The 26,331-nt window shown below is 45.2% G+C and overlaps 2 protein-coding genes across 4 annotated transcripts in view; both read left to right on the forward strand.

Annotated features, from left to right (window-relative positions):
- The window catches only part of ALDH1A3 (aldehyde dehydrogenase 1 family member A3), a 49,736-nt gene extending 32,159 nt beyond the window's left edge, over positions 1-17,577 (forward strand). Inside the window, exons 8-13 of the mRNA XM_073304294.2 lie at positions 493-595; positions 1,371-1,555; positions 9,680-9,844; positions 12,313-12,470; positions 13,745-13,819; positions 16,306-17,577. Coding sequence (XP_073160395.1) covers positions 493-595; positions 1,371-1,555; positions 9,680-9,844; positions 12,313-12,470; positions 13,745-13,819; positions 16,306-16,378 — 759 coding nt within the window. The 3' untranslated portion in view covers positions 16,379-17,577. The remainder of the gene's footprint in view (positions 1-492; positions 596-1,370; positions 1,556-9,679; positions 9,845-12,312; positions 12,471-13,744; positions 13,820-16,305) is intronic.
- A 4,549-nt stretch (positions 17,578-22,126) lies between these two features.
- Positions 22,127-26,331, forward strand: part of LRRK1 (leucine rich repeat kinase 1) — a 109,687-nt gene continuing 105,482 nt past the window's right edge. For all 3 annotated transcript variants that reach the window (XM_073304295.2, XM_073304299.2, XM_073304297.2), the window contains exons 1-2: positions 22,127-22,344; positions 24,544-24,670. The gene's annotated coding sequence lies outside the window, so the exon portion shown is untranslated. The remainder of the gene's footprint in view (positions 22,345-24,543; positions 24,671-26,331) is intronic.

Raw genomic sequence — 26,331 nt, forward strand, 5'->3', positions numbered from 1 at the left:
TAAGTGCAAAACTCACCTCATTAATTGTGGAGCCATGACAGTGATTTCATAAGAAATGGCAGGGTGTCACCTGATAGATTGTTCTTTTTATAAGAACAGTAGTCCATTAGTAGTCCTTCCTGCATTGTCCAATTAGGGGCCTGATCCTGCAGCCCTTACTCTGTCCAAAAAATGACTTCCAGGGGACCGCTTGCATAGGTAAGAACTATAGAATACCAGGCCCCTACATTTCCCTTATATCTAAGACAAATGATAAATATTTGTGATTTTTAAAATTGCAAGGCCCACCTTGGATGGCTAAGTACCTTGTAGAAGCAGGTGGTGAGAACTAGAAAATTCAGCAATTAGAAACCTGGAAGAATTATTTTGCAATTCCAGCTGTTTCACAGCCTGTCCTGCTCTTGGTAACCTCATGCATTTTACGACACTTTGAATGAAGTAATTTTTTTTTTTGAGGAATAAACCTGTGTCCTGTGAATCCCAATGCCATAGGTTGGAAAACTGATCAAGGAAGCGGCCTCTAAAAGTAATCTCAAAAGGGTGACCCTGGAGCTTGGAGGGAAGAACCCCTGCATTGTGTGTGCAGATGCTGACTGTAAGTATTTGTCACATTGCAATTAATTAATTTTCTAGTCTCCGTGGCCCACACAGCACTGCTAGTGACTCCCATGTAACCTCTCCAGCAGAGGACACAGCATGGTCCAACTTGCCACAAAGCCTGGCCAAGACCTCTTTGCTAGAGGGTGTGCTACACCACGCCCTGCACCAGCCAGGCTATAAAGGGAGGGCTCATGTGAACAGGAGCGGACTGTTCCGAATGCTGCCCTCTCTGGGGCAGGGAAGAGCCCCGCTGGCTGAGGCTGCAGAGATGGTGTATTGTATCCATGCACCCCTGCTCGGCTGCCCACACAATTTTCTCAGCCAGCACTCCTGCGCTGACTCGTTTTTAGTCTCCCTGACAGAAGAGAAGCTGCAGCTGTTTTCTGTAAAGGCAGCATCCGTCCCACAATACTTCCCATCACAGGGGATAAGGACTAAATTCTGCCAAGCTTAATGGGACTACTCCGTGTGAGTCAAGGTGACTGAACTGGGCCCTTAGCTGAGACGTGCGCAACCAGAGACTGTACCGGGAGGGAGGATGGTGGTGCAGACAGTCAGAAGATTTGGTTATGTCTCGAGGCTCACAGGGAGCTTTCTTTTTTGGTATTTTTATAGGCCGCCTTGAAATGAGCATGTTTTTTTTTTTTGTTTTTTTTGGGGAAGCATTGAGAGGGGGAACAGATAGTGAGGGACTTTCAACAAGTCTCGTTAATTTCTGGTTCAAGTCAGTAGAACGCCTCACTCTCTCTGTGGTGACCTTTCCATTCCAGTGGACTTGGCGGTCGAATGTGCCCATCAAGGAGTTTTCTTTAATCAAGGCCAGTGCTGCACTGCTGCCTCTCGAGTATTTGTGGAGGAGCAGATCTACCCAGAATTTGTCAAGCGCAGCGTGGAGTACGCCAAGAAAAGACTCATTGGAGACCCATTCGATGCCAAAACTGAACAAGGGCCACAGGTAATGATGATGTGCTCAAGAATAGTTTTCCGCACTCCTGGTGCGAGTGGTGCTCCTGTGTGAGCTGCAGTCCTGATCCAGTGACTAATACCTCATTGTATTCTTTCTTCTCTCTGTTCTAAACATCAATTAATCATGAGGGTTGACATGTTGGCTCTTTCCATAAATGAACTGAAAGCTGGACAATAAAGAAATTTACCCAAGTGGGCTGCCCTTTTGCATAGTAATGCAAAACCTATTACGGCACAGAGTATTTTGTGCAGGCAGAGTGTGGTGGCTGCAGATGTGTTATAATTCAGCTCTAAAACAGTGATGCCACCCCCTTGCAGGAGGAATAATATGTAGAAGTGGAGAACAAAAACCCCTAATGCACAGAGAGGGGTTTAAGCAGAGTCCTTTAAGCAGAAGGCAGGACGGTGCCAAGCTGAATATCAGCCTTGCCAACATTTTGGACTTTTACACCTCTTCTTATCCCTTCTAAGGAAGCCATAAAGATCCACGATTGAGGGAAATGTTTCATCTTCTCCTAGGTCAACCAGTTATTAATAAAACATAACAAACCCATGGCACCTTAGAACTTGTGCTCTGCCAAAGGTAAATGGGAAAATGCCACTCCAAAAAGTTTCACGGCTTGTTCTAACTCTGGAATCCATAACTTTCTACTGGTTCAGACTTTTCCCAACACAGACTTGAAAGGCTTAGGCCATCACCATGATAGCCCTGTATGAAATAGGCAGGTTCTGCTTACAGTTGGAGCTCTGAAACTGATGAGGGCCCAGCTCTGCCAGCCATTCTGACTGCGTATAACGACCTCCTCGTGCAAGTCATGGCTTTGAAATCACTGGACTGCTTGCATGAGTAAATTACAGCTCAAGGTGAATAAGGATGGCAGAAAGGGGCCCTTAATAACAGGAATGTGGTAATTTAAAGAATGCTAACTAATGGTTAGTGAGATAAGACCAGATTCTGATGCCTTTCCCTGGGCCTAGTCTACAGCTAAAATTTAGATCAACATAGCTACATTGCTCAGCAGTGTGAAAAATTGGTATGCCGGAGTGCTGACCTCCACCCCAGTGTAAATGCAGCTAGGTCAATGGAAGAATGTTTCTGGCTCCTGCCAGCTGGGGGGAGAGATGACCTACCGCACCTGGGAAACAAAACATACCTCCTGGTCCTGTAGGAAGCATCTACGCTACAGTGCCCAGCTACAGTGCTGTGGTGTAGATGTGGCCTTACGTTGAGCAACACCTTCCTTTGCAAACAGTCCCATTTGAAGCCAGTGGTATTTCTTGCAGAGTAAGGGCTGGTCTACACTTAAAACACTGCAATAGCGCTGCTTCATAGGTATCTCCTTCACTGCTGACGGGAGGGGTTCTCCCACTGGCCTAGGTAATCCGTCTCCCTGAGAGGCAGTAACTAGGTTGGCAGGACAGTTCTCCTGTCGACCTTGTGCTGTCTACACTAGGTCAATTTAACAATGTTGCTCAGGGGTGTGGATTTTTCACGCCCCTGCCGTGAGTGATGTAGTTATATAGACCTAATTTTCTAGGGTAGACCAGGCCTTAGTTGCTATTCAGTGAGAGTGAGGGTACTTTGGACTGAAAGCTCCTAAGGGTTGGAGCTGTCTTTTTTTTTTTTTTTTTTTTTTTTATTCTGTGTTTGTACAGCACCTAGCACCACAGGGTCCTGGTCCATAAGTAGGTGCTATGGTGATACAGATGATAAAGCAGCTAGTAGTGAAGTTGTTGCTTGTGAGCCAGTGAACGCCCCATGACCACATGTCCTATTTCTCCTGTTCTACCTGATCTGATGCATGTGACTTTTCCCTCTTTCCCGCATGTCTGTGTGCTAACCATCTAAACAAGAGGAGACCCAAGATAGGGAGTGGAGCATGGGAGGCTGTTTTCAGCACTGTCCTGTAGCTTCCAGTGCAACACAAACCATTTCCTCTGTCTGCACATAATCAGAACAGCTGCTTCTCTGAAGTCTGGCTTTTGGACCGGGTGCATTCCAGGCTGGCAGTGGGGAAATGTGTGCATTTTGGAACAAATGGCTCAAATCTCAAGGAGGGAAGGAAAAAACCTTCAAAACCATTTAAAATATCAAAAACCAGTAAATCCTCCAGAAGTAGTTACCAAAGATACAGGGCTCAATCCTTAGCTTGTGTACACCATCTGGCCCAGCGTGTCTGAATCAGATTCTCCTCTTACTTACACCTATGTAACTCAGGAGTTACTCCATTTGTAGTCAGTAAAGTTATTCCTGATTTACACCAGGCTGAATGGTCTGGAATTTTTTTTTTTTAATCTGCAAAATATTTTTCCAGAAAAAAATCCCTGATGTCCCAAATCAAGGTGGTTTTTTTGGTCCTGCTGTGAGAATCTAGGAGCAGCTCCTCAGCTGGTGTAAATCAGGATAGCTCCACTCAAGTCCCGTGGAGCAATGCAGAGTGCCAGCAGCTGGAAACCTGGCCCATGGTCTAGACATTTTAAAAAAAACAAAGTTGGGAGACTTTGGCTGAATGGCTCCTTAGGCCTGTGTCCACTGTCAGAGCCGCAGCAGGCAGATTCCATTGTTCTCTCCATTACCTTCTCCTGGGCAGGGAAGATGAATATAGAGAGAGCACGTCTTAGATGTATGTTTAATAACTTGCAATACTTAAAAGCCTTAGCTGTTGCTCTGGGCATGGCGCACCCAGAGGGGCGTCAAATAGGCATTCAAACAGTAAGGAGAAGGAGCACAATGTTAGGGCAAGGAAGCTACATAGAATATTTCTTCTTCTCCTCGTCTCCCCCCCCCCTCCCCCCATGCATGCTATTTTCCCTGCTGCAGAATATCCGTGTAGCTGATGGGCCACTTAGTTGCTGGGCCCCAAACTCCTTTTCTATCTGCACAAAGGGTCTTGTTCCATCTGCATCAAACGTCAAAATGTGTGGCAATAGCCCCAACAACTCACACTGCATTGCTCCTCTGGGCTGGGTCATAGCATGCAGCTGGCGCAATGGGAGCAGGCCACAACACTACACTCTCTCCCTGAAGATGCCCAGGAGCTGGGAGGCTGCTTTCCTGGGGATGCCCTGGCCTTACATCCATTTGTGTCTCCCTGACCCATAGGAAGGACATGTATGGCCCATGCATATTTGTATATGAGCAGCCGAGTTACTGCATTAGCTTCCCCTTTGTAGGGCCCCAGGGGAACACATGTGTAACCCTTCTGTCAGCAACAAGGTCCAGGTTCAGTGTCTAGGGGTTCCTTTTCAACAATACACCACGAAACCAGCTCGAGCCCACACCCCTTGGGACAATAACACACCACCCCCTGGGCGCCTCTAAGAGGCAATACTTCCCTTCTCCCAAGCACAGAGTCTGAGTTTAGCAAAAAACTTTTAATAAAAGGAGGGAATTAATTCAGCATTAATTTGGGAAAACACCACCACTAGGGCTCATAAACACAAACCATGAGCAAAAGACCCACCCCCAAATAAGTTGGGCAGTGTCCTTTTCCCCCTCTTAAGTCCAGCAACCCAAAAGTCCCTTTAATGTGCCCATCCTTCTCTGTACCCCACTCACAGTTGCCAGTGCATCCCCAGACTTCAGAGGTTCATCTGCAGAGTTCACCTCCCACCTTGTGTGGAGGGGGGCCGGGGGAGAATCAGGAGGCACCTTACATGCTGCACTGTTCGGGCACTTGCTTGTTGCCCCCAAAGGCAGATTGCCACGCCTCTGTGGGGCTCTCCTCTGGCCCTCTCCACCAGCCACCCTGCTAGCCACTTGCTATGCCTCTCCACCAGCTGCCCCCTCACCAAGATGTCTTCAGCCCCCACACTTAACACAGCTGTCAGTGATTTCAGCTGTTAATGGGACAGTCTCTTGCAATAGAGACACTATCACAAAGTAGGCCTAATATTTAGACCAAGGTATCAGCGATTTCAGCTCTGCAGCAATTGAGTCCAAATTAGCTCTTTTGTTATACCATGGAGAGCGGAAGGGTTACATGGTATCTGGGACCCTTAAACTGGGCCCATACCACCAGATACAAGTACCTCTCCCCACCCTCTCTCAATTCATTGAGCTTTGGGACCCATGTCCCCTGTCTAGCGAGTGCCGCTCAGTTGAGGGTGAGTCCCTCCATTGGGGTATGCCAGGTGCAGTTCTGCTGCCCTCAGATCACGCAGCAAGGATAGCAATCCTCTATTACTCCTGCCCCAATAACAAGGAGACTGGGGATCCAACACCAGCCACAAGTGATCATTTGAGCAAGCAGTCCCATCATGCTGAGCACCTAGGCAGGGTGGGTGTGTCCATCCAACCTATGTTGCAGCATACATGGCATCCAGCATGGGGGGTCTGAGCCAAGTGCTGATTTCACATGCAGATCCAGGGAATTCTGGTGCTTGGGGTTGAGTGACTGTAGAGGGTAATACAGTAAGTCAGTCCAAACTGCAAATTTGCTACCTAATCCATCAATAAATGGCAGACAATATTCGGTTGTGTTAAAATCCTAATAGACTGGGACAGATTACCACTGTCTGCCCATTCTGATGAGATATTGGTGGATTGGGTATCTAGTCTACTTGCACAATTACCTGCTACAGCCGGTGGAGGAAGAAAACCGTACAGTGTTCTGCCACACATTGGTTAAGGGTATTTTACCTTACATTTCTAGCAAAGATCAAAATGGTCTGGAGAAGGGCCACAATGATGGCTAAAGGCCTGGATGGGGCATGCATGGGAGGAGAAACCACAAATAAAAAATATATTTTGCTTGGGAAGAAAATGTTGGCAGGACCTTGAGGGGGGCCCTACAAAATTCTGAGTGGCATCTTGAACTCCAGTTAGTCTGTGGTGTGCGTTTGTGGGTTGAATACCTTTCCTTGTAATAAATGAGCAAGACAACACCCGTAAAACAAATGAAAGTGAATATTCCTTTATGCAACCTAGAGTCACCCTGTGGAATTCAGTGGGCAGAAGCCACTGAGTCAGACATTGGTGCTGGATTTTAGGAGGCTGGATAATTTCAATAACGTGTAGTTGAGCAAAGCAAGATAATAAAAGAGTAATCAAATCTCGCACATCAGGTCATAAACATCTGCTTATGAAATAATATTGAAATACTGCAGGCATCAGGAAGGCAAAGCTTCTCCATGTAGACCCTTGCCCAACTAATCAGGTGTGCTAGAAGGAGGGGTTGTTCGTTTTTTTTTTTCTTTTCTTCTGATGCTTCTACTATGGTCGTTGGGGGAGGGGTATACAATATTGTCTCTGTGTGTGTGTGTGTGTATATATATATATATATATATATATAATTTTGCTTTCCTCTGAATCAGGTATTGACCACTGCTTTCTGGTTTAGATGGATCAATAACAGCATTTGTCTTATCAGATCAGGCATCTTTAATAGAGGGTAAAACCAAAATTCAAAACTGTAAATAATAAATAGCTCTTGTTTGATCAGAAGCATAATATATCAGAACATTTCGCAGTCTTTAATTTATTTCTCCTCACAATGCCCCTGGGAGGTAGGGCAGTACTAATATTGCCATTGGACAGATGGGGAAACTGAGGCATAGAGGCTAAGTGACTTGCCCAAGGTCACACGGGAAGTCTGGCAGCCCAGGGAACTGAACCTGAGTCTCCCAGGGGATACATTACTGTCCTAACCATTGGATTATCCTTCCTCTCCTTGATAAAGTAGTGGTCAGAGTTAAGAGTCTTGCAAGCTCTAGTTGAAATGAAAAGCACCAGAAATCCTACCCTTGTATGTTGCTTTTGGAAACAGGTTGTTTTGTTTTTGTTTTTTTCCTCAATGTGTTTCATCATCTAACAGGCCTTTGCTTTACAAGAAGTTACAGCTGTATAAATATTCTTGTTTTTTTGTGATGCAAAGTGGTTGATTGACCTAGATTGGTCATGGCCAGAGACAGGTCAGCATGGGAAGCGCTCACAGATACTTTCAAATTATTCACATGTGGCAACCGGCAAATAAACAATATGCAAACCACCTGCCAACTCTTGTAGGTGGCACCCTGCATCATCTGTGATCGCAGCCATTTCCCCAGGCAGTACTTTGCGTTCTTGGAAGATTGTTTTCCATCCTCTACTTTACCCTACCCTATGTGTTACATGTGAGTGCAACATGTATACTTTAAAAGAAAAGGAGTACTAGTGGCACCTTAGAGACTAACCAATTTATTTGAGCATCAGCTTTCGTGAGCTACAGCTCACTTCATCGGATGCATTCGATGAAGTGAGCTGTTGCTCACGAAAGCTCATGCTCAGATAAATTAGTTAGTCTCTAAGGTGCCACTAGTACTCCTTTTCTTTTTGCGAAGAGAGACTAACACGGCTGCTACTCTGAAACCTGTCATGTATACTTTGTATTTGCTTTGTGTTTTTGTTGCAGAGGCAAATTTTGCATGCACTCAACAACACGTACATTATATTGTGTTCTTCCTTGTGTACCTGGCTTCCCAAATATCTCATTATTCCGCAGAGCTCTGATGTTTGTTATTTGGGTAAATTCAGATTGGAAGCATGAGGTCAGAATTAATTATGGCGAACTGTCGGGGTGGATAATCTAGCGGGGGTTATATGACTGCGTCTGCTTTGGGCTGGGTCTTGCATCCTGACGCCCGCATCTACTAAGGTCAAAACAGGACCCTTCTCTGACTAGAGGCCAAATTACTCATGAAAGTTTGCAAAAAGAAAAGGAGTACTTGTGGCACCTTAGAGACTAACCAATTTATTTGAGCATGAGCTTTTGTGAGCTACAGCTCACTTCATCAGATGTTTACCGTGGAAACTGAGTGAGCTGTAGCTCACGAAAGCTCATGCTCAAATAAATTGGTTAGTCTCTAAGGTGCCACAAGTACTCCTTTTCTTTTTGCGAATACAGACTAACACGGCTGTTCCTCTGAAACCTGTCATGAAAGTTTGTAGTGAGTGGGAAAGATTGACAGTCCAATAGTGGATCATTTTGATGTGCACTTGCTATTAAAAACCATTTCCAAAAGGAACAGGCTGTAGTACTGCCCACCTGAGGGCTGTGGTATGCTTAGATCTTCACTGGTTTAACAAGGTTGGGGATGAACCGCGTCCTAGGGCTGTCTGGTCCTGCCAGTGTGGAAAGAGGATGACAGAGGACCAGAAATTGTTGCGACACTGTTATGGGTCTGTCTGCGTTAGTACCACGGGGTGCGGTGGCGGGGGGTGATTTGAGGTAATGCAGACATACCTGAGCTAGTTTTAATCCAGCTATCTTGGGTGCCGTTAGCAGTGTAGCCATGGCAGTTCCCCGTGAGTGAGGACCAGGTTCCAGGTAGGCTTGTCCAGGCCATACTGAAATGCATTCTGCCACAAGTTCACTGCTTCCAGTACCTGAGCTGGCTAGACTACCGCTGGCTTGGGTATGGCTATGTGAGCTGCAATCACTTCCCATGACTGTGCTGTAGACCAATGGTTTCAACCAGAGGTACCGTACCCAAGGGGGGTACACAGAAGTCTTCCAGGAGGTGCATAAAAAGCACTAGTGAAGTCAGTACAAACTAAAATTTCATACAGACAATGACTTGCTTATACTGCTCTAAGAACAATATTTATATTCCAATGGATTTATTTTATGATTATGTGGTAAAAATGAGAACATCAGCAATGTTTCAGTAAAAGTGAGCTGTGACACTTGCATTTTTATGTCTAATTTTTGTAATCGAGTAGTTTTTAAGTGAGGTGAAACTTGGGGGTAAACAAGACAAATCCGACTCCTGAAAGGGGTACAGTAGTCGGGAAAGGTCGAGAGCCACTGGTGTAGACATACCCTTAGTCTCCAAAAGGCTTGTCTACATTTGAGTGTTAATTCACATTAAGGGAGGGGGTGATTTTTAAGTGCAATAGCTATTTTGGACTAAGTCCAGGTATAGACAAGCTCTGTTAATCATGCTTAGATATGGTCATTTTCGTAATGTAGCTGAATCCTAAGTGAAATGCAAACCTCAATAGTACAATCTAACAATGTGCTGAAATTGTTTAACCATTGTCCGATAATATAGCTGCAATTGAATCAAGTCTTTGGAATTACAGTGACAACACAGAGCTGCTGTTCCATGACATGCCTTTTGTATCTGACAGATTGACCAAAAACAGTTTGATAAAATTTTGGAGCTGATAGAAAGCGGGAAGAAAGAAGGTGCCAAGCTGGAGTGTGGGGGTTTAGCCATCGGAGACAGAGGTCTGTTCATAAAACCCACCGTGTTTTCCGAGGTTACTGACAACATGCGAATTGCCAAAGAAGAGGTACAGTACTCATCGGCGGGTTTAGATTTCCGGTCACGTGTAGAAGCCACAGCCACAGTATTTTAACAGTGCTTTTCCTTCATTATTTTCAGTGAGAGTCCCACTAATCTGAAAATTTTTCAGCCACGATCTTAGTAGATGTCAAGCAAAATAAACTGCTGAAAATTGCAGAATTTATTAAGTTGACAGAGCATCCCAAAAAGCTGCGTGGGGCAGAAATGAATTTCTAACGTATCAGTAATAGGGGAATTTCCGAGGTTTATTTAAAAAATAATCTGCCAAATAACCAGAAGTGGCAATTTAATAAGAGGGGAGAGGGAAGGGGATATTGTCAAAGTTGTTAGAGCCAAAGTGTGATTGCCTGTTTTTCTTTTATCTGTTTGCATAGTACGTATAATTCCTGGGGGTTCCCCCCCCCCAAATAAAACAAGTGCTTTCTTGCCCTTCTTTTTCAAAATAAGCGCCAGCAGCACAGTGCCAATGGGCATGCTACAGTAACGTATCTGTGTATGAACTTCAGTTGTAAGCGTTCAGGCCCCTATTCAGAAAAGCACCTCTAATCAGGAAAGCTTCCTAAGCCCCCATTAAAGTCATTGGCACTTAAGCCCTTGTTTAAATTTAAGCATATGCTTCAATGTGGTGCTGAATCAGGGTTTCATGTAGTTGCTATGAACGTTGTTACTGAAAACGAAACGATTTTTAATGGAAGGGCATTGACAGTATTTTTCTGACTTGCAAATTCAGCAAATTGCAATAATTCAGGCATGTATTTACTAGTTACAGAAATTCCTCACCTGCCTGCTCCCTCTCCATGATCAGAAAATTCTTGGACCATCTAAATCCACAGTCACATATTATACGTAGCTGGCTCGGTAGGGTACCATGTGCTGTGTTATGCCCCCTACTGGATGGAATGAGAACTGCTCAACTGTGCATGCCAGGGTTTATGCTGCCCAAAGTTAGGAGATGTTCCCCTTTAGCTCCAGGGATATGCCCCCTGTGCTTTTGGGCATGGTGATCTAAGTTCTAACCCCACTGTTGCTATAAAGCCATGAGTACTTGTAGTGCCTCCGAGTGAAACCCTGACGTTGGAACTCATGGACAAGTTAGAATATCCCAGGAACCTACAAAGAGAAACTTGGTGAGCCCAATCATTGCAGATGTAAACGCTATTCTTCTCTTGCTGTTATCCTTGTTTGTGCTGGCTCAGTCATCCTAGTGTCAAAATACTGGGAAAACCAGACTTGTAAGTCAGAAGCTCTGGTTTTCAGTATTGAATAGCAAGCAAGCTGAAACAAGCGGCATGTGATTAGACCCTGAGGTGTCCCTTTGAAACAGTATTAACTAATGTATTTCCATTGGGAAATGGAATGGGAATAAAGTGGCTGCCAAGGTCCTGTTGACACTGGTGTCTGATAGTTTAGCCTAGACCTTTTTATGGGGACACTTACTGTGTACTCCTGGGAAAGCAAGTGTTGTCTTGATGTGTCAGATCTGCCATGCAGTCTCTGAGGAACCTGGAAAAATCTCAGTCAGCCTGGGCGTGAGTGTCCTAAAAATAGAGAAGAATAAGAGCTGAACACACAATCCCATGACGAACCTCTCTCAAATGAGTTACCTCCAGATCCCAAACTCATGATTCATGGGGCTTCTCCAATTTCTTTCATTTGCAGTTTTGCTGCAAATATGTCCTTTTACTCTGTCTGCTAGTAAGACTCCATTAAGAACACAGACCTTAAAAAGGCAGGAATTTGCAACAACTTGTTTGGAGTCCATCTTTTTGTGAAACAATTGATTTAAGCTCTTGCAGGGGATGTCCCTGTGGAAAGCTACATGTGGGAGCATGTCTCCATTTCATCAGTGGAGTATCAGCCTGCATAGCATATGATCGTCAGCACATAGAAGTCTCCTGGCATTGCTTCTGTATTGTACTTCGTGAAAAACTTCAGCCCACTTGTGCTCAGAACAGTAGGCTTGTACTATTTTGTGGCTGCAGATTGCCCTTATGAATATACGAGCCAGGTTATGCACCTGCAGAGCGAGTGCATGCAGAAGTGGTGGGCAGCCACTTGTGTGTGCAAAATCAGTGGCTTGTATCAACAAAGCTGTAGAAAACCAGAGGCTGTAGAAAACCTGGGTGAAAATGTATGTAAATGTTGTACATTTCAACTACAGCAAGTGCCTGTTGAGCCCATAGAAAGTTAGAGTTCTGAATGGAGAAAGAATGAACCATTTTAAACGTATCCAGAACTTTCTAAACTTGCCCATTTTAACCAGATAATTTTTGCTCATGTAGATTACAAGATTCCATAATGCGAAGGAAAATCTTTAATCTTCTGAGGTTTGCATCATACAGATTTAAAACCTTAAAACACCAGAACTGAAGACATCCATACAACATTTCTAAGTTTTAATTTTCAGAACACTCCCTGATCTTTGCAGAGTAATGCCGGTTTAATTGCTTACAGATTTTTGGACCAGTGCAGTCGATAATGAAGTTCAAAAGTATAGAAGAGGTCATAAAAAGAGCAAATAACACTGAATATGGACTCACAGCAGCAGTGTTCACAAAGAATCTGGACAGAGCTCTGACATTAGCTTCTGCGCTGGAATCTGGAACAGTCTGGTAAATGTGTTTCTGCCTCTGGGATTGTGATACATCGAGGTAGTTTACAATGTGTCTGAGCCCTGCTGACCAGTAGCACTGACCCTGAGCTCCCTTCCTCTTGAAATTTTGTTCTAAGAAGCAATAGCTATTGCTCAAAATGAGATAGTGAGAGTGAAATGTATTTTAGAGAAACCAAACTGTGTTAGTTCCCACACATTTTAAATGTACTCTCTCCTATGGAAAATCCCAACAGCATATGCTGCCTTATCGATGAACATGGTTATGCCTTCTGAGAAGCTTTATTATGTAATTATTGTATAAGGTCTTAAACAAGGTAACAAATCGGTTTGAACAGTAGATGGCACCATGTTACCGGTTAACGAGGCAAGTCAGCATTTTGTGTACAAAGCTCCTGATTTAATATTAGGACAGTTTAAAGAACTGGGCTGAAATCCTGGCCTCGCTGTAGACAATGGCAGTTTTGGTCTGGTGCCTGATGGTATGGTTTTTAAAAAATCTTTTCTATTTAGAAACAATACTTTGTATTTATCCAAGATTTTCAGCCTCTGCCTCGGTAAGGATATTTACTGGAGAATAGGGTCTTTGGTTTTGAAGAAGACCTTCACCACACTTCTTCATGTGATGCTAAAGTCCTGTCTGTTGCAACAGACCAAATCCTGCTCACCTTGCTCAGGTGCTGTAGTCAAGGGATCAGGATTTGAATCCTTGTAATCACATCACAGCTAGTGTCCTATAGAAGTCGGACCTCGGTGGAGCTAGTGTGACATTCGCTCACCAGTGGGTTACACTAGCAATTTCTACTCTCACCACATCACAGATGTGTCTAATACAATTGTATTCCTACACCCATTGCTACAGGTTGAGCCAGCATGTACTCTGGACAGTAGCAAAGCTGTTGCAGCTGAGGCGGGCATGTCTAGACAAGGAAACAGGTTATATTTTTTAAAAAGTGTGTTTTTAAACGAGGCTTGGAAACTAGCATAGACACAGTTTAAAACCTTTACATACGTGTTTGCTGGTCCTGGCTGGAAAATGGACAAAAAGGACCAATCTTGGTAGAGAATGATGGTTTCTCAAATATTCTGTTTCCTGCTATGAAAAAATCAAACTCTGTGGCTGAAATGACCAAAATGTAGTGAATAAAACACCTAGTGAAGTATGTAAAAGGGAGGAGATACACGTTTGTCAGGCAACTCATGGCTATTAATAAACATGAATATATTTCCCCCATCTTCCAAGTGTTTAATCTGATAAATTATGTTTGATCATAGGATCAACTGCTACAATGCCCTTTATGCACAAGCTCCTTTTGGTGGTTTTAAGATGTCAGGAAATGGCAGAGAACTGTAAGTTTGTTTTGGTTTTTTGGTTTTTAACTCAGTTTTGTTATCTCTTTTCTATCTAGAAATTTAAATGCAATATTGTAAGTGTGATGACTTAGTAAGGATTTCACCAAGCTTGCCTTACCTGTTGGGGCTGGATTGCCCTTACACCTCTATGTTGTGATTTATACCAGTGAAACTTATCACAGAGTTCGAGAGCAGAAGGGACCACCAAATCAGTCTGACCGCCTGTATATCATAGGCCACCAACCCCCCACATTAAACCCAGCAACCGAAAAAAATGAGACCAAAGTATTACAGCCCACAGGAGACTAGACTGTTATGTGCCCGAGGCCCCTACAATGGCAGGGAAATAATGGAGTGAGAGCAAGAGGGTGTAAAAACTTCCATTGTGATTTGTTCATGTGAATGGTGCCCTTAGAATCCCCCTCGCCCAGAGTGCAAGTCATCCACAGCACTCAGTGCTCTCTGTCCTAAAACCGCTTTTCAAAACTCAGTTAACTAGCTCCTACTCTTGCTTTAACGATAAAGGATATTTCCTTGCCAGGTAAACATCAGACCAAGGCTGTCATGTGATGAATTCTCCTTGCTTCACCTGCTGATAGAGGTTAGGGCTTGGGAAGGTGTTTGGGGATGGGTTCCTGTGGTTATACAGAGAGCCTGCCAGAGAAAAATGAATTCTGCTTCCCCCATTCCAAGGCTTTTCAGTTACTGAAGGGCTGCTAGCTTTTTCTCAGTACCTCTGGAAATCAGGTCTGTCTCAGGTTGGTCACCCCAACATTCTAGCACCCAACTTAGCGTCCACCCTTGAAAATTTTGGCCCAACGTCCCATGAGAATCAGTGGCAGGACTGGGAATAGAACTCACATTTCCAGAGGCGGATTCATCGCTGCATAGGCATAGGAGAAGCAGCTTGCAATTACCCTGTTTAGGGGCTTCCTAAGGACTTGCTTTGTCCTAACCACAGAGCTCCTTCCTAGGTGTTAACTCACAATCTATTATTAACCATCTCAATTGGCTTTGTTTTGGAAGAGAAATGTGTTCAGATGCTTGATTTGCTAAACAAGATGGAGAGTAAGGATGATGAATCATCCCTCCAAAGGATTATAAAGACCATGAGAAAATGTATAGCTTTCCTTTGCATGAGGGGCTGCCTAATTAGATAATCACATCAGGGCTTTATCCCCTGGCCAATGAAGAGAAAAGGGGCAAATCCCCCTTCCCCCCCTCCCCGACCTGGACGTAATATAATGAATGCACCTATCATCCAGTTAGTTGTTCTATACTAACATTATCTGTTAGGCCACACATGACAAGTTTCCCCCACCCCCATATTTTATATATGTATTTACAGTACATGCTTCCACACAGAAGCTTATTTTTTTCTAAGGAAGAAGAGAGCAAGTGCAATTTTAGTTACTGTCTGTAATTTTAGTTAGTGTGCACACAGTGCCTTTCCTTCTGCAGACTCCCAAAACGCTTCATGAATTCCACCAAGCTGGGAATTGAGACATTCCTCATGTGAATATTAGCCCCTCAACTCTTGCTAGACTTGTATCAAAGCGTGTGTGCGCTCTCTCTCTCTAGAGATAGATAGATATGTATATAGAAAGTGCATTATGAGTAGGGCCCTACCAAATTCACGGCCATGAAAAATACATCATGGACCATGAAATCTGGTCTTTTGTATGCTTTTACCCTATACTATACAGATTTCACAGGGGAGACCAGCGTTTCTCAAATTGAGGGTCCTGACCCAAAATGAGTTTGTTGAGGGGTTGCAAGGTTATTTTAAGGGTCGGGGGGGGCGGTATTGCCACCCTTATTTCTGTGCTGCCTTCAGAGCTGGGTGCCGGAGAGCCCTGAAGGCCGCACCCTGCCAGCAGCAGCGCAGAAGGAAGGGTGGCAATACCGTACCAGGCCATCCTAATTTCTGTGCCGCTGCTGGCAGCAGCTCTGCCTTCAGATCGGGGCTCCCAACCAGCCACCCCCGCTCTCCAGCTGCCCAGCTCTGAAGGCATCGCCACTGCCAGCAGCAGCGCAGAAGTCAGGGTAGCAGAACCACAACCCCCCCCCACACACACACAATGTCCTTGCAACCCCCCCGACAACTCCTTTTTGGGTCAGGACCCCTACAATTACAACACCGTGAAATTTCTGATTTAAATAGCTGAAATCATGAAATTTACGATTTTTAAAATCCTATGACCATGAAATGTACCAAAATGGACAGTGAATTTGGTCGGGGCCCTAATTATGAGACAGGACGGATCCGCTCTCTAGCTGCGATAAGTCAGCAGAGCGCCATTGGCTTTGGAGGACCTATGTTGATTTAAAGCCGCTGATGATCTGGGCCTGCATAGCGTAGATAAAATGTAGCGATACTATGAAATAGGACTTGCTGGGTGAAAGCAGCTGTCCTACATGAAAATGTGGTATGGTAAAAATGGCAAATGCAAGCGCTGTGATTGCTTTGTTTTTTCTTTCAGTGGTGAATACGCTCTGGCAGAATATACTGAGGTGAAAACCGTCACTATTAAACTATCCCAGAAGAATCACTGAGAGAGCTGGAGGCCTAAAAATTCTGACACTCTGAATGTGACACGCAGACATGGGGGACAAGTTCAAAACATGGGGGAAGGGGTGGGAGGCGGGGAAGAAAACGGCACTTCTTTTTTTCAAAGAGAACTTTTTTACTCTGTAGAAACTTTGAATCTACTGGAATGCTCGTCAATTAGCTTTTGGAGACAGAATTTAATTGACCTATCGGCTGTTCATTCTGTGCTCTCACATGCTGTATGCTGCATTCAGTGGACTAGTCCTTGGCTTTACATCAGTCTCTTACCAGTGACCAAACTTCTGGTCACACAGTGCTTTACAGGAAGTCTGCTTTTATCGTACCGTGGCTTTGAAGGCAAAATCACCCCCAATGCCATATTAGAGAGACCCAAGGCATCATTAGCATGGAATGTTGAAAGACCTGTGGACTTTAGCTGGTGTACACCAACATAGCTCCATTGACTTCAGCGGCATTGCTGCTGATATAAGCCAGTATAATAGCACTGAAATCACAGGAGTTATATTGGGGTGAAGAGGATAATTGAGCCCTATGGGGAGGGGGGAGTTTGTTTTTGTGGAAGGTTATGTAAAGCACTTTTATCTGAAAGAGTTGTCTTGGTCTCTCTAATACACACACATCCTCCATAATGGTGACAGCGTAGCCCCATTGACGTCAATAGCGGGTTTGCCATTGACTTCAGTGGGACCAGTTTCATCCTACATATTTAGACTGGAGGGGGAGGGGAACTTTTGTACCCTATGTATTGTGATACATGTACTCTACAGGTACTGAAAACAAGTCATTGACTCACTAACCTGTCTGGCTTCAGAAGAGTTCATACGGTGTATGATAAATCTTCACTAAGGCACTTTTCACAAGAGGATTTTGCACTGCATCTACAGTAATGACGCCAGCGCTCCTGCCAGTCTTGTAGCAGGGCACGCACACTGCAGAAAACATCCATGGGATAGAAAACCAAACAGAAATCTTCCAAAAGAAACAGAAGGATGGAGAGACAGCGAGACCTGCGTCTCACTTCTCTGCCATCATCATTATCCCAACATGTGAATCTCATTTTGTTCAGCTGGAGCTGTTCGTTATGTTGAGCAGGATTAGTAAACTCTCCTAAACCTCTGTTTCCCCCCACCCCCAGATGAATGTAATTTAACAGATTTCTGAAAATATGCTATGAAAAAGAAATTGCTCCCAGGCCAGGACTGTTATGCAAAGTTTCAACTGTCTTCATTCCATGGGCTAAATCACCGAGGATCTATGCTGGAGGAAGCCATTGTGCAACCTGTAGGTGGGCAGTGGTATAAAATTCCTGCCATGCTGGCAGTCAGGCCCCAAATTGGGCAGCACTGGCTAGGGAGGGCGATTTGTGGGGAGGGTGGTTGGAAGGTGCTCTGATTGCACAGCCAGTTCCAGCAAGGCTCTGTGTAGAATCCTCAACCAAGATCCAAGCTGAGGGAAGGTAGGTGATGGGCAAATACCCCACTCAGGCATCATGGGAGCAAATTGGCCTGAGGTGCATAACTCCTTTGTGTTGTACCTAGGACTCCTAAGGCAGCAAATGCCTGTTGACTTCATTGGAGTGCTCATAAGGGCCCTTTGTTGTCAAAGGGAGTTATGCAGGTGGCTAAAGCAGCAGTAGATCACAAACCCCAGAAATTAGGGTTTAAAGTGGAAATGCATTGTGGGGCAAACCGCAAAGCTAGAGCCTAACCCAATATCTTTCTTCACCAGAGATGCACCTCCTGGATAAGTAAGAATTATTACCATGCTGATGGATGAGGAGGTATGGAAGAAGTTTGCGTGGGGCTGAACTCCCTTGTTAGTCACTGAATCTTGAAAGAAATTAGGCTTTTGTACTCAATCTCTGATCACTCATAAATAACATACCACTGACAGCTGTACACAACTGGCTGGGGGGTGGGGGAGAGGGAAGAGTGTCTGCTCTCCCATGGATGTAGGAGGTGGGACTTCCACAGATACATCTCCCCACCTAAATGCAGAAGAGATCCCATGAAAGTCCAAATGGGAAAACTGTAAATATATTTCTATTTTTATAGGTTTCAGAGTAACAGCCATGTTAGTCTGTATTCGCAAAAAGAAAAGGAGTACTTGTGGCACCTAAGAGACTAACCAATTTATTTGAGCATAAGCTTTCGTGAGCTACAGCTCACTTCATGAAGTGATATGAAGTGAGCTGTAGATCACGAAAGCTCATGCTCAAATAAATTGGTTAGTCTCTAAGGTGCCACAAGTACTCCTTTTCTATTTTTATAGTACATTTAGCGAGATCTCAACTGTCTTATCAGACAAGCATTTTACTATTGCCAACTTACGTTTTCTAGAGCTACAAGCAAATGATCTGGAGGCAAGGTAAATAGTAAAATGAAACTGGAATAATAATAACCAATATAGCTTTCCGTATTTTTTTTTTGTTTGATAAACATCTTGGGGGAATGAAAACATGACAACATCTGAAATGTACAATCTTTTTTAGCATTTGGTTTTTATATATAATATTTTCACCTCTTTTTTTCCTCTCAAGTTAAACAAATGACTTAATAATGTATTCTCTTACTGTATAAATCAGGGTTTGACTTTACACACTGAATTTTCTAAGTGATATATCAAGTAACATTAGCCACTAACATACAATGACCCGTTAGAGGATTTATATTCTTTCATTGCACAGTAATACTTTTCATATGAAATACTGCTTAATTTTTTAAAAATATATTTATAAATTAGAGTACAGTTAATCTAATGTATTTTTATAGCTGAAGGAACATGGAAATGCTATATGTGGTTAAACCTCATGTATATATTTAGAATATGGGTATCTTTTTAATATTAGCTTTTCAATTCTTAATAAAAATGTTTAACTTGTTGTGGTATGGTTTGTATAAATGTTACAGGTGTGATCTTTCTCTTTCTTTTCTCCCCACCCCCCCACTCCATTATCATTCTGGAGCTATCTGGAAGTTTACAAAATTTGGAATTTTGATTTTTGTGAACATTTTGGCTTGTTTCTGGACCAGCTCTCTTCATTCCTTACATGGTGTTCTCTGCTTCTTCCTCTCTCCTTTGTGCTTCTTTCCACAACTTCTCTCTAGTCCTGTCCAATCATTTACACCCTTGCATCACCACACACAGGGCTTGGAAATGTTGCCACACGCTTTGGCCTTGCGTAAGTGCTTTGGGTAGCTAGAGCTTTAACAACCAGAGTACCTAGCCTACTACCCAAGATCCATATGCAAGAGTCCCAATGTCCAAGATCAAGTCTCAGATGAAAAGCCAAATCATGGTACCAGCTCCCCCTACCATTGCTACTACAGAGCTAGCCCTAGTCCCTGCTTGGGAGCCAGGGCCTTTATTTTTCCCTATCATCCTGTAGCTAGTAAGTGCCTGATAAAACAAAGCTCTTCCGACCCCTTCCCACTGCTTCTCCGTTCCATATACACATCCTGCCCTACAATTTTAGCCTAAACTGCTTGACATGGCCCCTTTAAGAAAAGGTAAGCAACAGTGAGGATGTAGTGGGCCCACTCTTGCAGTAGCCTGTCATCCAGTAAACCTTCCATTAGAGGCAGCGGGTTTTGCCCAAATACAAACTGCAGGAGAGACACTGGGATGAAACAAAAAAAACAACCCTGTGCTTGTGGGGGACGTGGTTCAGACCTGGGTCTGTGTTTGTAGCAGGCTAGCGTGTCTGGCTCAACCAGACAGGGTACTGAAGTCCCAAGCTGGCAGGGAAAATGGGCTCAGGGGTAGTCTTAACACATCAGGTGACAGCCCCCAGGGGGCCTCCATGACCCCACCCGTCACTGTGATCAGACTTGCACCCACTCACTAACCTTCCTTTCACATCATCTCTGAATTTGGCCTGTTGTGTCAAAATGACAAGATGTTTTTGTTTAAAGTTTTCGTGTTTTTTAAGCCAATCTCATGATTCGGGGGCGGCCGCAGGACTTTTGGCAATACTGATTGCCAGGCTCAAACACGAAAAAATCATGCATGAGGCCAGAAAAAATCATGACATTGGCATAAAAATCACAGGAATTATAAAAATAATAAATTCTGAATTTTTATTTGCCTTTATGGTTACAGAAGTGCATATATTTTTAAAAAATGAAATCTGAGTTTTTCATGCAATCGTAGAACTCCAGGAGGGGGGGCTTTCAGAAAAATACTAAATACTAGAAAACTTGTCTACATGATTCATCAATTCCAAAGACCGAAGGGTTCACTGTGATCATCTAGTCTGCCCTCCTGTATAACACAGGCCATAACGCTTCCCAACAATAATTCCTAGACCCTATCATTTAGAAAAGCATCTAATCTTTAATGTGGACTGGAGGGATGTCAATTTTAGTCCACACTAGCGTGTTGTGCACTAACTGATCCTGCTGGTGTGCACAAAAAGTTTCCTAGTGCGTGTTAATGTAGACTTGTTTTAGACAGCACTACGCACAGAACAGAACTTTTAATGCATGCCAGCAGGGCTCACAAGGGCCAGTTTGTGTGCGACATGCAAGTGCAGACTAAACTTTACACCCCTCTGGTGTGGACTAAAGCACTGTGCAGATAAGCCCTTAATCAAATTGTGAGAGTGGCCACATTAGCAAAGCGGGCGTAAAACACTGCCCAATCCCCTTATATACCTCTGTGTGCATGTAAAATGACACATACACATACACTCCCCTTTCTCCTCCCCCCACCCTCAACCACACACATACTCAGCCCCCTACCCACGCCCCTTTCTCCTCCCCTCACACTCACCCCTCCCACGCACTCCCCTTTCTCCTCCTCCCATACTCAACCACACTCATATTCAGCCCCCCATCCATGCCCCTTTCTCCTCCCCCTCCCCTCACACTCACCCCCCCACAAACTCCCCTTTCTCCTCCTCCCACACTCAACCACACTCATATTCAGCCCCCCATCCATGCCCCTTTCTCCTCCCCCCTCCCCTCACACTCACCTTTCTCCTCCCCCCACACTCATATTCAGCCCCCCATCCATGCCCCTTTCTCCTCCGCCCTCCCCTCACACTCACCCCCCACAAACTCCCCTTTCTCCTCCCCCCACACTCATATTCAGCCCCCCACCCATGCCCCTTTCTCCTCCCCCCTCCCCTCACACTCACCCCCCCACACTCCCCTTTCTCCTCCCCCCACACTCATATTCAGCCCCCCATCCATGCCCCTTTCTCCTCCCCCCTCCCCTCACTCACCCCCCCCACACACTCCCCTTCCTCCTCCCCCCACACACACTCACCCCCCCACACACTCCCCTTGCTCCTCCCCCCACACACACTCACCCCCCCCACACACTCCCCTTCCTCCTCCCCCCACACACACTCACCCCCCCCACACACACTCACCCCCCCACAAACTCCCCTTCCTCCTCCCCCCACACACACTCACCCCCCCACAAACTCCCCTTTCTCCTCCCCCCACACTCATATTCAGCCCCCCATCCATGCCCCTTTCTCCTCCCCCCTCCCCTCACTCACCCCCCCACACACTCCCCTTCCTCCTCCCCCCACACACACTCACCCCCCCACACACTCCCCTTCCTCCTCCCCCCACACACACTCACCCCCCCACACACTCCCCTTCCTCCTCCCCCCACACACACTCACCCCCCCCACACACTCCCCTTCCTCCTCCCCCCACACACACTCACCCCCCCACACACTCCCCTTCCTCCTCCCCCCACACACATACTCAGCCCCCCCGCTGCTCTCTGGATTGAGGAAGTGCTGGCTGCCCCGGCAGGCCGCGCACAGCCCTGGTTCCTCGCTCGCCCCGCCGCCCCCCCCCCCGCGCAGCCCCAGCCCGAAAGTCGCTGTGGCCGGAGCAGCCGGCGGCGGCGTCCCGGCCCCGCACCCCCGAGCGGAGCCCCCCCCCGCCCCGCCCCGCAGGGACGCTGCCCCGCCGGGGGGAGACAGGAGGTACAGTGGCTTCGCGGGGTCCCCGCTGGGCTGCGCCGGGTTTCTCTGCTTCTGCTTCTTCCCCTTGCAGGGCTGGCAACCTCCTGCCCTCTGCAGCAGCAGTTTCCCCTTCGTGGAGGGGGAAGCCGGGGGTCTCCCTAGGGCGACCCAGGCCGGTAGTTACCTGGCCCTCCTCACCGTAGTAGGGGCGCCCTGTTCCTGAATGCCCCTCCCCGCGCTGGCAGACACACACCTGCCTTCCTACAGGAGCGCTCCAGCCGGGTGCTCTTGAAGGGCACAAACTGCATTGAAAAGGGGCTTGAAGTCGGTCCTGGAGGAGGGGGTGCTGCCATAGGGAACAGGAGCGTTTCCCCCCCCCCCCAGGCTGGGGACAGGGCAGGCTCTTGAAAGGGACCCCATGGGGCACACTCCGCTCCATAACTTTGCCAGGCCTATGGCGAATGAGGTGTGGCGCCTAAATAGCAGCTGGATAGTCACACCTGAGGTTTGAAGCGGCTTGGCCCTCCGGATGGCTTACACTGTGGCTGCTCTTTGGCAATCCGCAGTCAAGGGGACCCTGGTGGGATAACCACTCTCCTTATCTTTGTTAGAGCTAGTTGAATAGCTTGCCCTAATATTGGGTTTTTTTTCAGTGAAAAGTGGCTTTTTGACAAAGGGTTAATTTTCATGACCAAATGTTTTTCTTTGGACGTTTTCAGGTTTTTGTTGAAAAAAACAACTTTAGGGTTTTAATTTTTTTTTTTTAATTAAAAAGAAAAGTTTGTTTTTGCCAAAATATTTTTTTTTGTGGGGGGGGGAGGGCAAATCATTTCTTCACCCACTCTCATCAGAATTTTAAAGATCGAATTTTTTTTAATCGTTTATGCCGGCCACATTGTTTGCTTTTCACCTGCTCTGAAAGAGGAAATTATACTCGTCTGTTTCGCCTTTTGTTTATTCTATATGTGTTTGTATAGAATAATAAAGACAGGCAACATATTACATAGCACGCAACAAGTCTAGATCCCTTTTCCTTATGGTCTAAGGCCCCAAGCTTCCAGACATTTAAGCATATGGTTAATTTTACTCATGTAAAAGCTCACATTGATATCACTGGGACTTCTTATGTGAGTAAAGTTAAATACATGCCTATGTGATTAGAAACTCAGGGCCTGTCTCAGTCTGGTTCTCAGGAGAAATAAAAGAGTGAGAAGAGGTTCACGAAAAGAAAACATTTCTATAAATGTGGATTGTTTGGGGTCTTTTTTAATAGAACCTAAATTTGGGATCCATAAAGGAAATGTTTGGGTTAAATAAGTCATAAGCAGGAAGCTGTTGTCCTTCCCTGAAAGCTGGTTGTTGAAGGGAAATAGCCTATATTAGCTTTAAGGAAAAACTTCTTTTTATACAATCACCATTACAACAGCCATCAGGAAGCACTTGGGGCTCCAGAATAGAAACACTTCACTTTTATAGTACAGAGTATTTATTATTATTATTACTTTCCACTTATATAGACTTCTCAGACAGTAATTTCAGAGTGCTTCATAAATAGTAATTAATCAAATGTTACTATGTGTCTGGAGGGAGATAAATAATATAATCACTTGGCAGATTTGGAAATGGATGCACATAGAATTTACCCGTGATTTGCTTAAGGTCACACAGCATACTTTTGTCAGAGGGGGAAACAGAACCCAGGAGTCCTTGCTCTGACCACTAGTTCTCCCTCTCTCTGCTGCTGTGACCAGTGTACAATATGCAGTGTACAAATGCATTGTCACTTATCCGAAAACTTGAGGTAGATTCCCAATTTTGACATGTGTCACTTGCGGAGCACTTAAAAAAGTCCTCGACAAATGACTTAAGTTGAAAGATGAGGTGCAATGTCATGGTATTGTGACAACTGATTTAGTCACATGGGACATTAGGAGAAAAGTGGCAATCCAGTGGAGAATGCAACAGGTACAAAGGGTTGGCCTTGAATACAAACTCTCTTCTGTTTCCAACTTCTGTTATTTTTTTGTATGTTTCTAACATTCTTTATCTAAATAAGCACTGGGTGCTTTATTTTTCACTCTGTCTGCTTTTATTACACGTGATGAGTGATATTAGTGTCTGCCAGCATGTCGTTGCAGGGCACTAGACTAGATGAGCTCCTGAGGTTCCTTCCAGTCCTATGATTCTTTAGAAGTAATTGGATTCTATTTTTCTTCACAGAGTTTCTGGTGATCCAAGAAAGCTGAGGATACATTGGCTTCCTATAAAGACCAAAGATGGATTGCTGTTTAGCAGGGATTTTGCCCTAACCAAATACCAAGAGCCACATTCTCTTCTCGTTGCCTTGGTAGGTATTAGAGGTATTAATACCGCTTCTGAGTGTGACTACATCCTCACACTGCTTCATCCACATTCATGCTCCACAATATTACCTTGTGAATACCTCTGACACCATCCCTGGTCTTGGATGTGGCATAACATTGTTTTCAAACGCATTGGTTTGAGCAAAGGACTCAAGATGCTATTCCAGTCTGCTCTTGACTTGGTGAGTAATCTTGGGCAAGTCATTGCACTTCTATGTGCCTCAATGTACTTACCTACAAAATGGGTCTGATACATTCACAGGGGTATTGTGAGACTTAATGAATGTTTATGAAGTGTTTTAAGATCTTTGGATGAAAAGGGCTGTGAATGCAAAATATTTTATACGATTTTATTTTAAAAAATTGGCAATAATTTCTTTAGCCTGTCTCTAAAAGTGAGCCATTTGCCTGCTAGTGAATCTTGAAGGAGAAGCTGGACAGATGCTGAATGGAATCTAAATCTGCATTAAAATATATTGCTCCTTGCTCCTAGTCCTGCTGAGAGGAATCTCGCAGAAACTACAGAATCTTGTGTAACACCAGTCTGTCTAATAGTCAATAGTTACTATACATTCCAGGATAAAACCTATGTTATTGGAGTTAAAAGTTGAGTATATGTATCAGCATCTTAAGGGTAAAAAGCATTATAGTCGTGTTCCCCAAACCAACCATGACAAATCCAGGAAATTCAGGTTATACATAAAAGAAATTCAAAGGTGTTAAGGTATAGAAATGCACATGTAAAACATCCCAACAACCTTAGTTCAGTCTTGTATTGAGACCATGCAATAATAATATAATTATGGTTAAGGCATTTTGTAGTCTCAGATTAAATGAAATTGATTTTTAAAGACACAGTCCCCTTCCCCCACCCCCTCACCCCCCAGGGTCACTATAGGGGAGAGTGGCTGGATTAGGAGTTCCTGAAATCATGAATGGGATGATTTTCAAATATCTAATGGGCACTAAGTCCAGAAAATGAAAATTACTTTCCCCCACAATTTCTGAAATTGTGCGAATGTGTGCCATGGATTGTACTGCAAAGAAATGCCACATAAGTCTGAATGTGTGCTGGAAAGAACGACTGAACTAGTCTCTGCTCTGCTCTGCAGATTCATGCTTGATGTAACTCAGTGGAGTTATGATCAAGATGAATTTGAGCTGTGATCAGAGGTGGATTTACTGTGAAACAAAGAGTGCGGTGGCACGGGGCCCCCAGTGACAGGAGGCCCCCCAAAATGCAGGACGAATCTCATCTGACAACCTGCCCTCGGGTCCCTGCCAGCAGCGCAGCAGGGCTCAGGCAGGCAGGCTGCCTGCATTCGGGGGCTGGTGGCCAGTGGCCCCATGCTGCTCCCGGAAGCTGACGGCTGCTGGCACGTCTCTGCGTGCCCCTGGTGGGGCGGAGGTGGCCCCACATGCCGCCCCTGCCCTAGGCAGCACACGGAGACCCGCTCTCCGCAAGGGGCGTGCAGAAATGTGCCAGCAGCAGGGCTAAAGCGGCTCCCTGCCTGCGTTGCCTCCCTCCCTCCGCGCCGCACCGCTCATGGAGGCGACTGGTATGTCCCTGCAGCCCCTGTGGGGAGGAGGGGGGTGTCCCCGCACGTTGTCCCCTGCCCCGAGCACTGACTCCGCAGCTCCCATT

The sequence above is a fragment of the Lepidochelys kempii genome, chromosome 10 (genome assembly GCF_965140285.1).
Source record: "Lepidochelys kempii isolate rLepKem1 chromosome 10, rLepKem1.hap1, whole genome shotgun sequence".
In the NCBI taxonomy this organism is placed as follows: Eukaryota; Metazoa; Chordata; order Testudines; family Cheloniidae; genus Lepidochelys; species Lepidochelys kempii.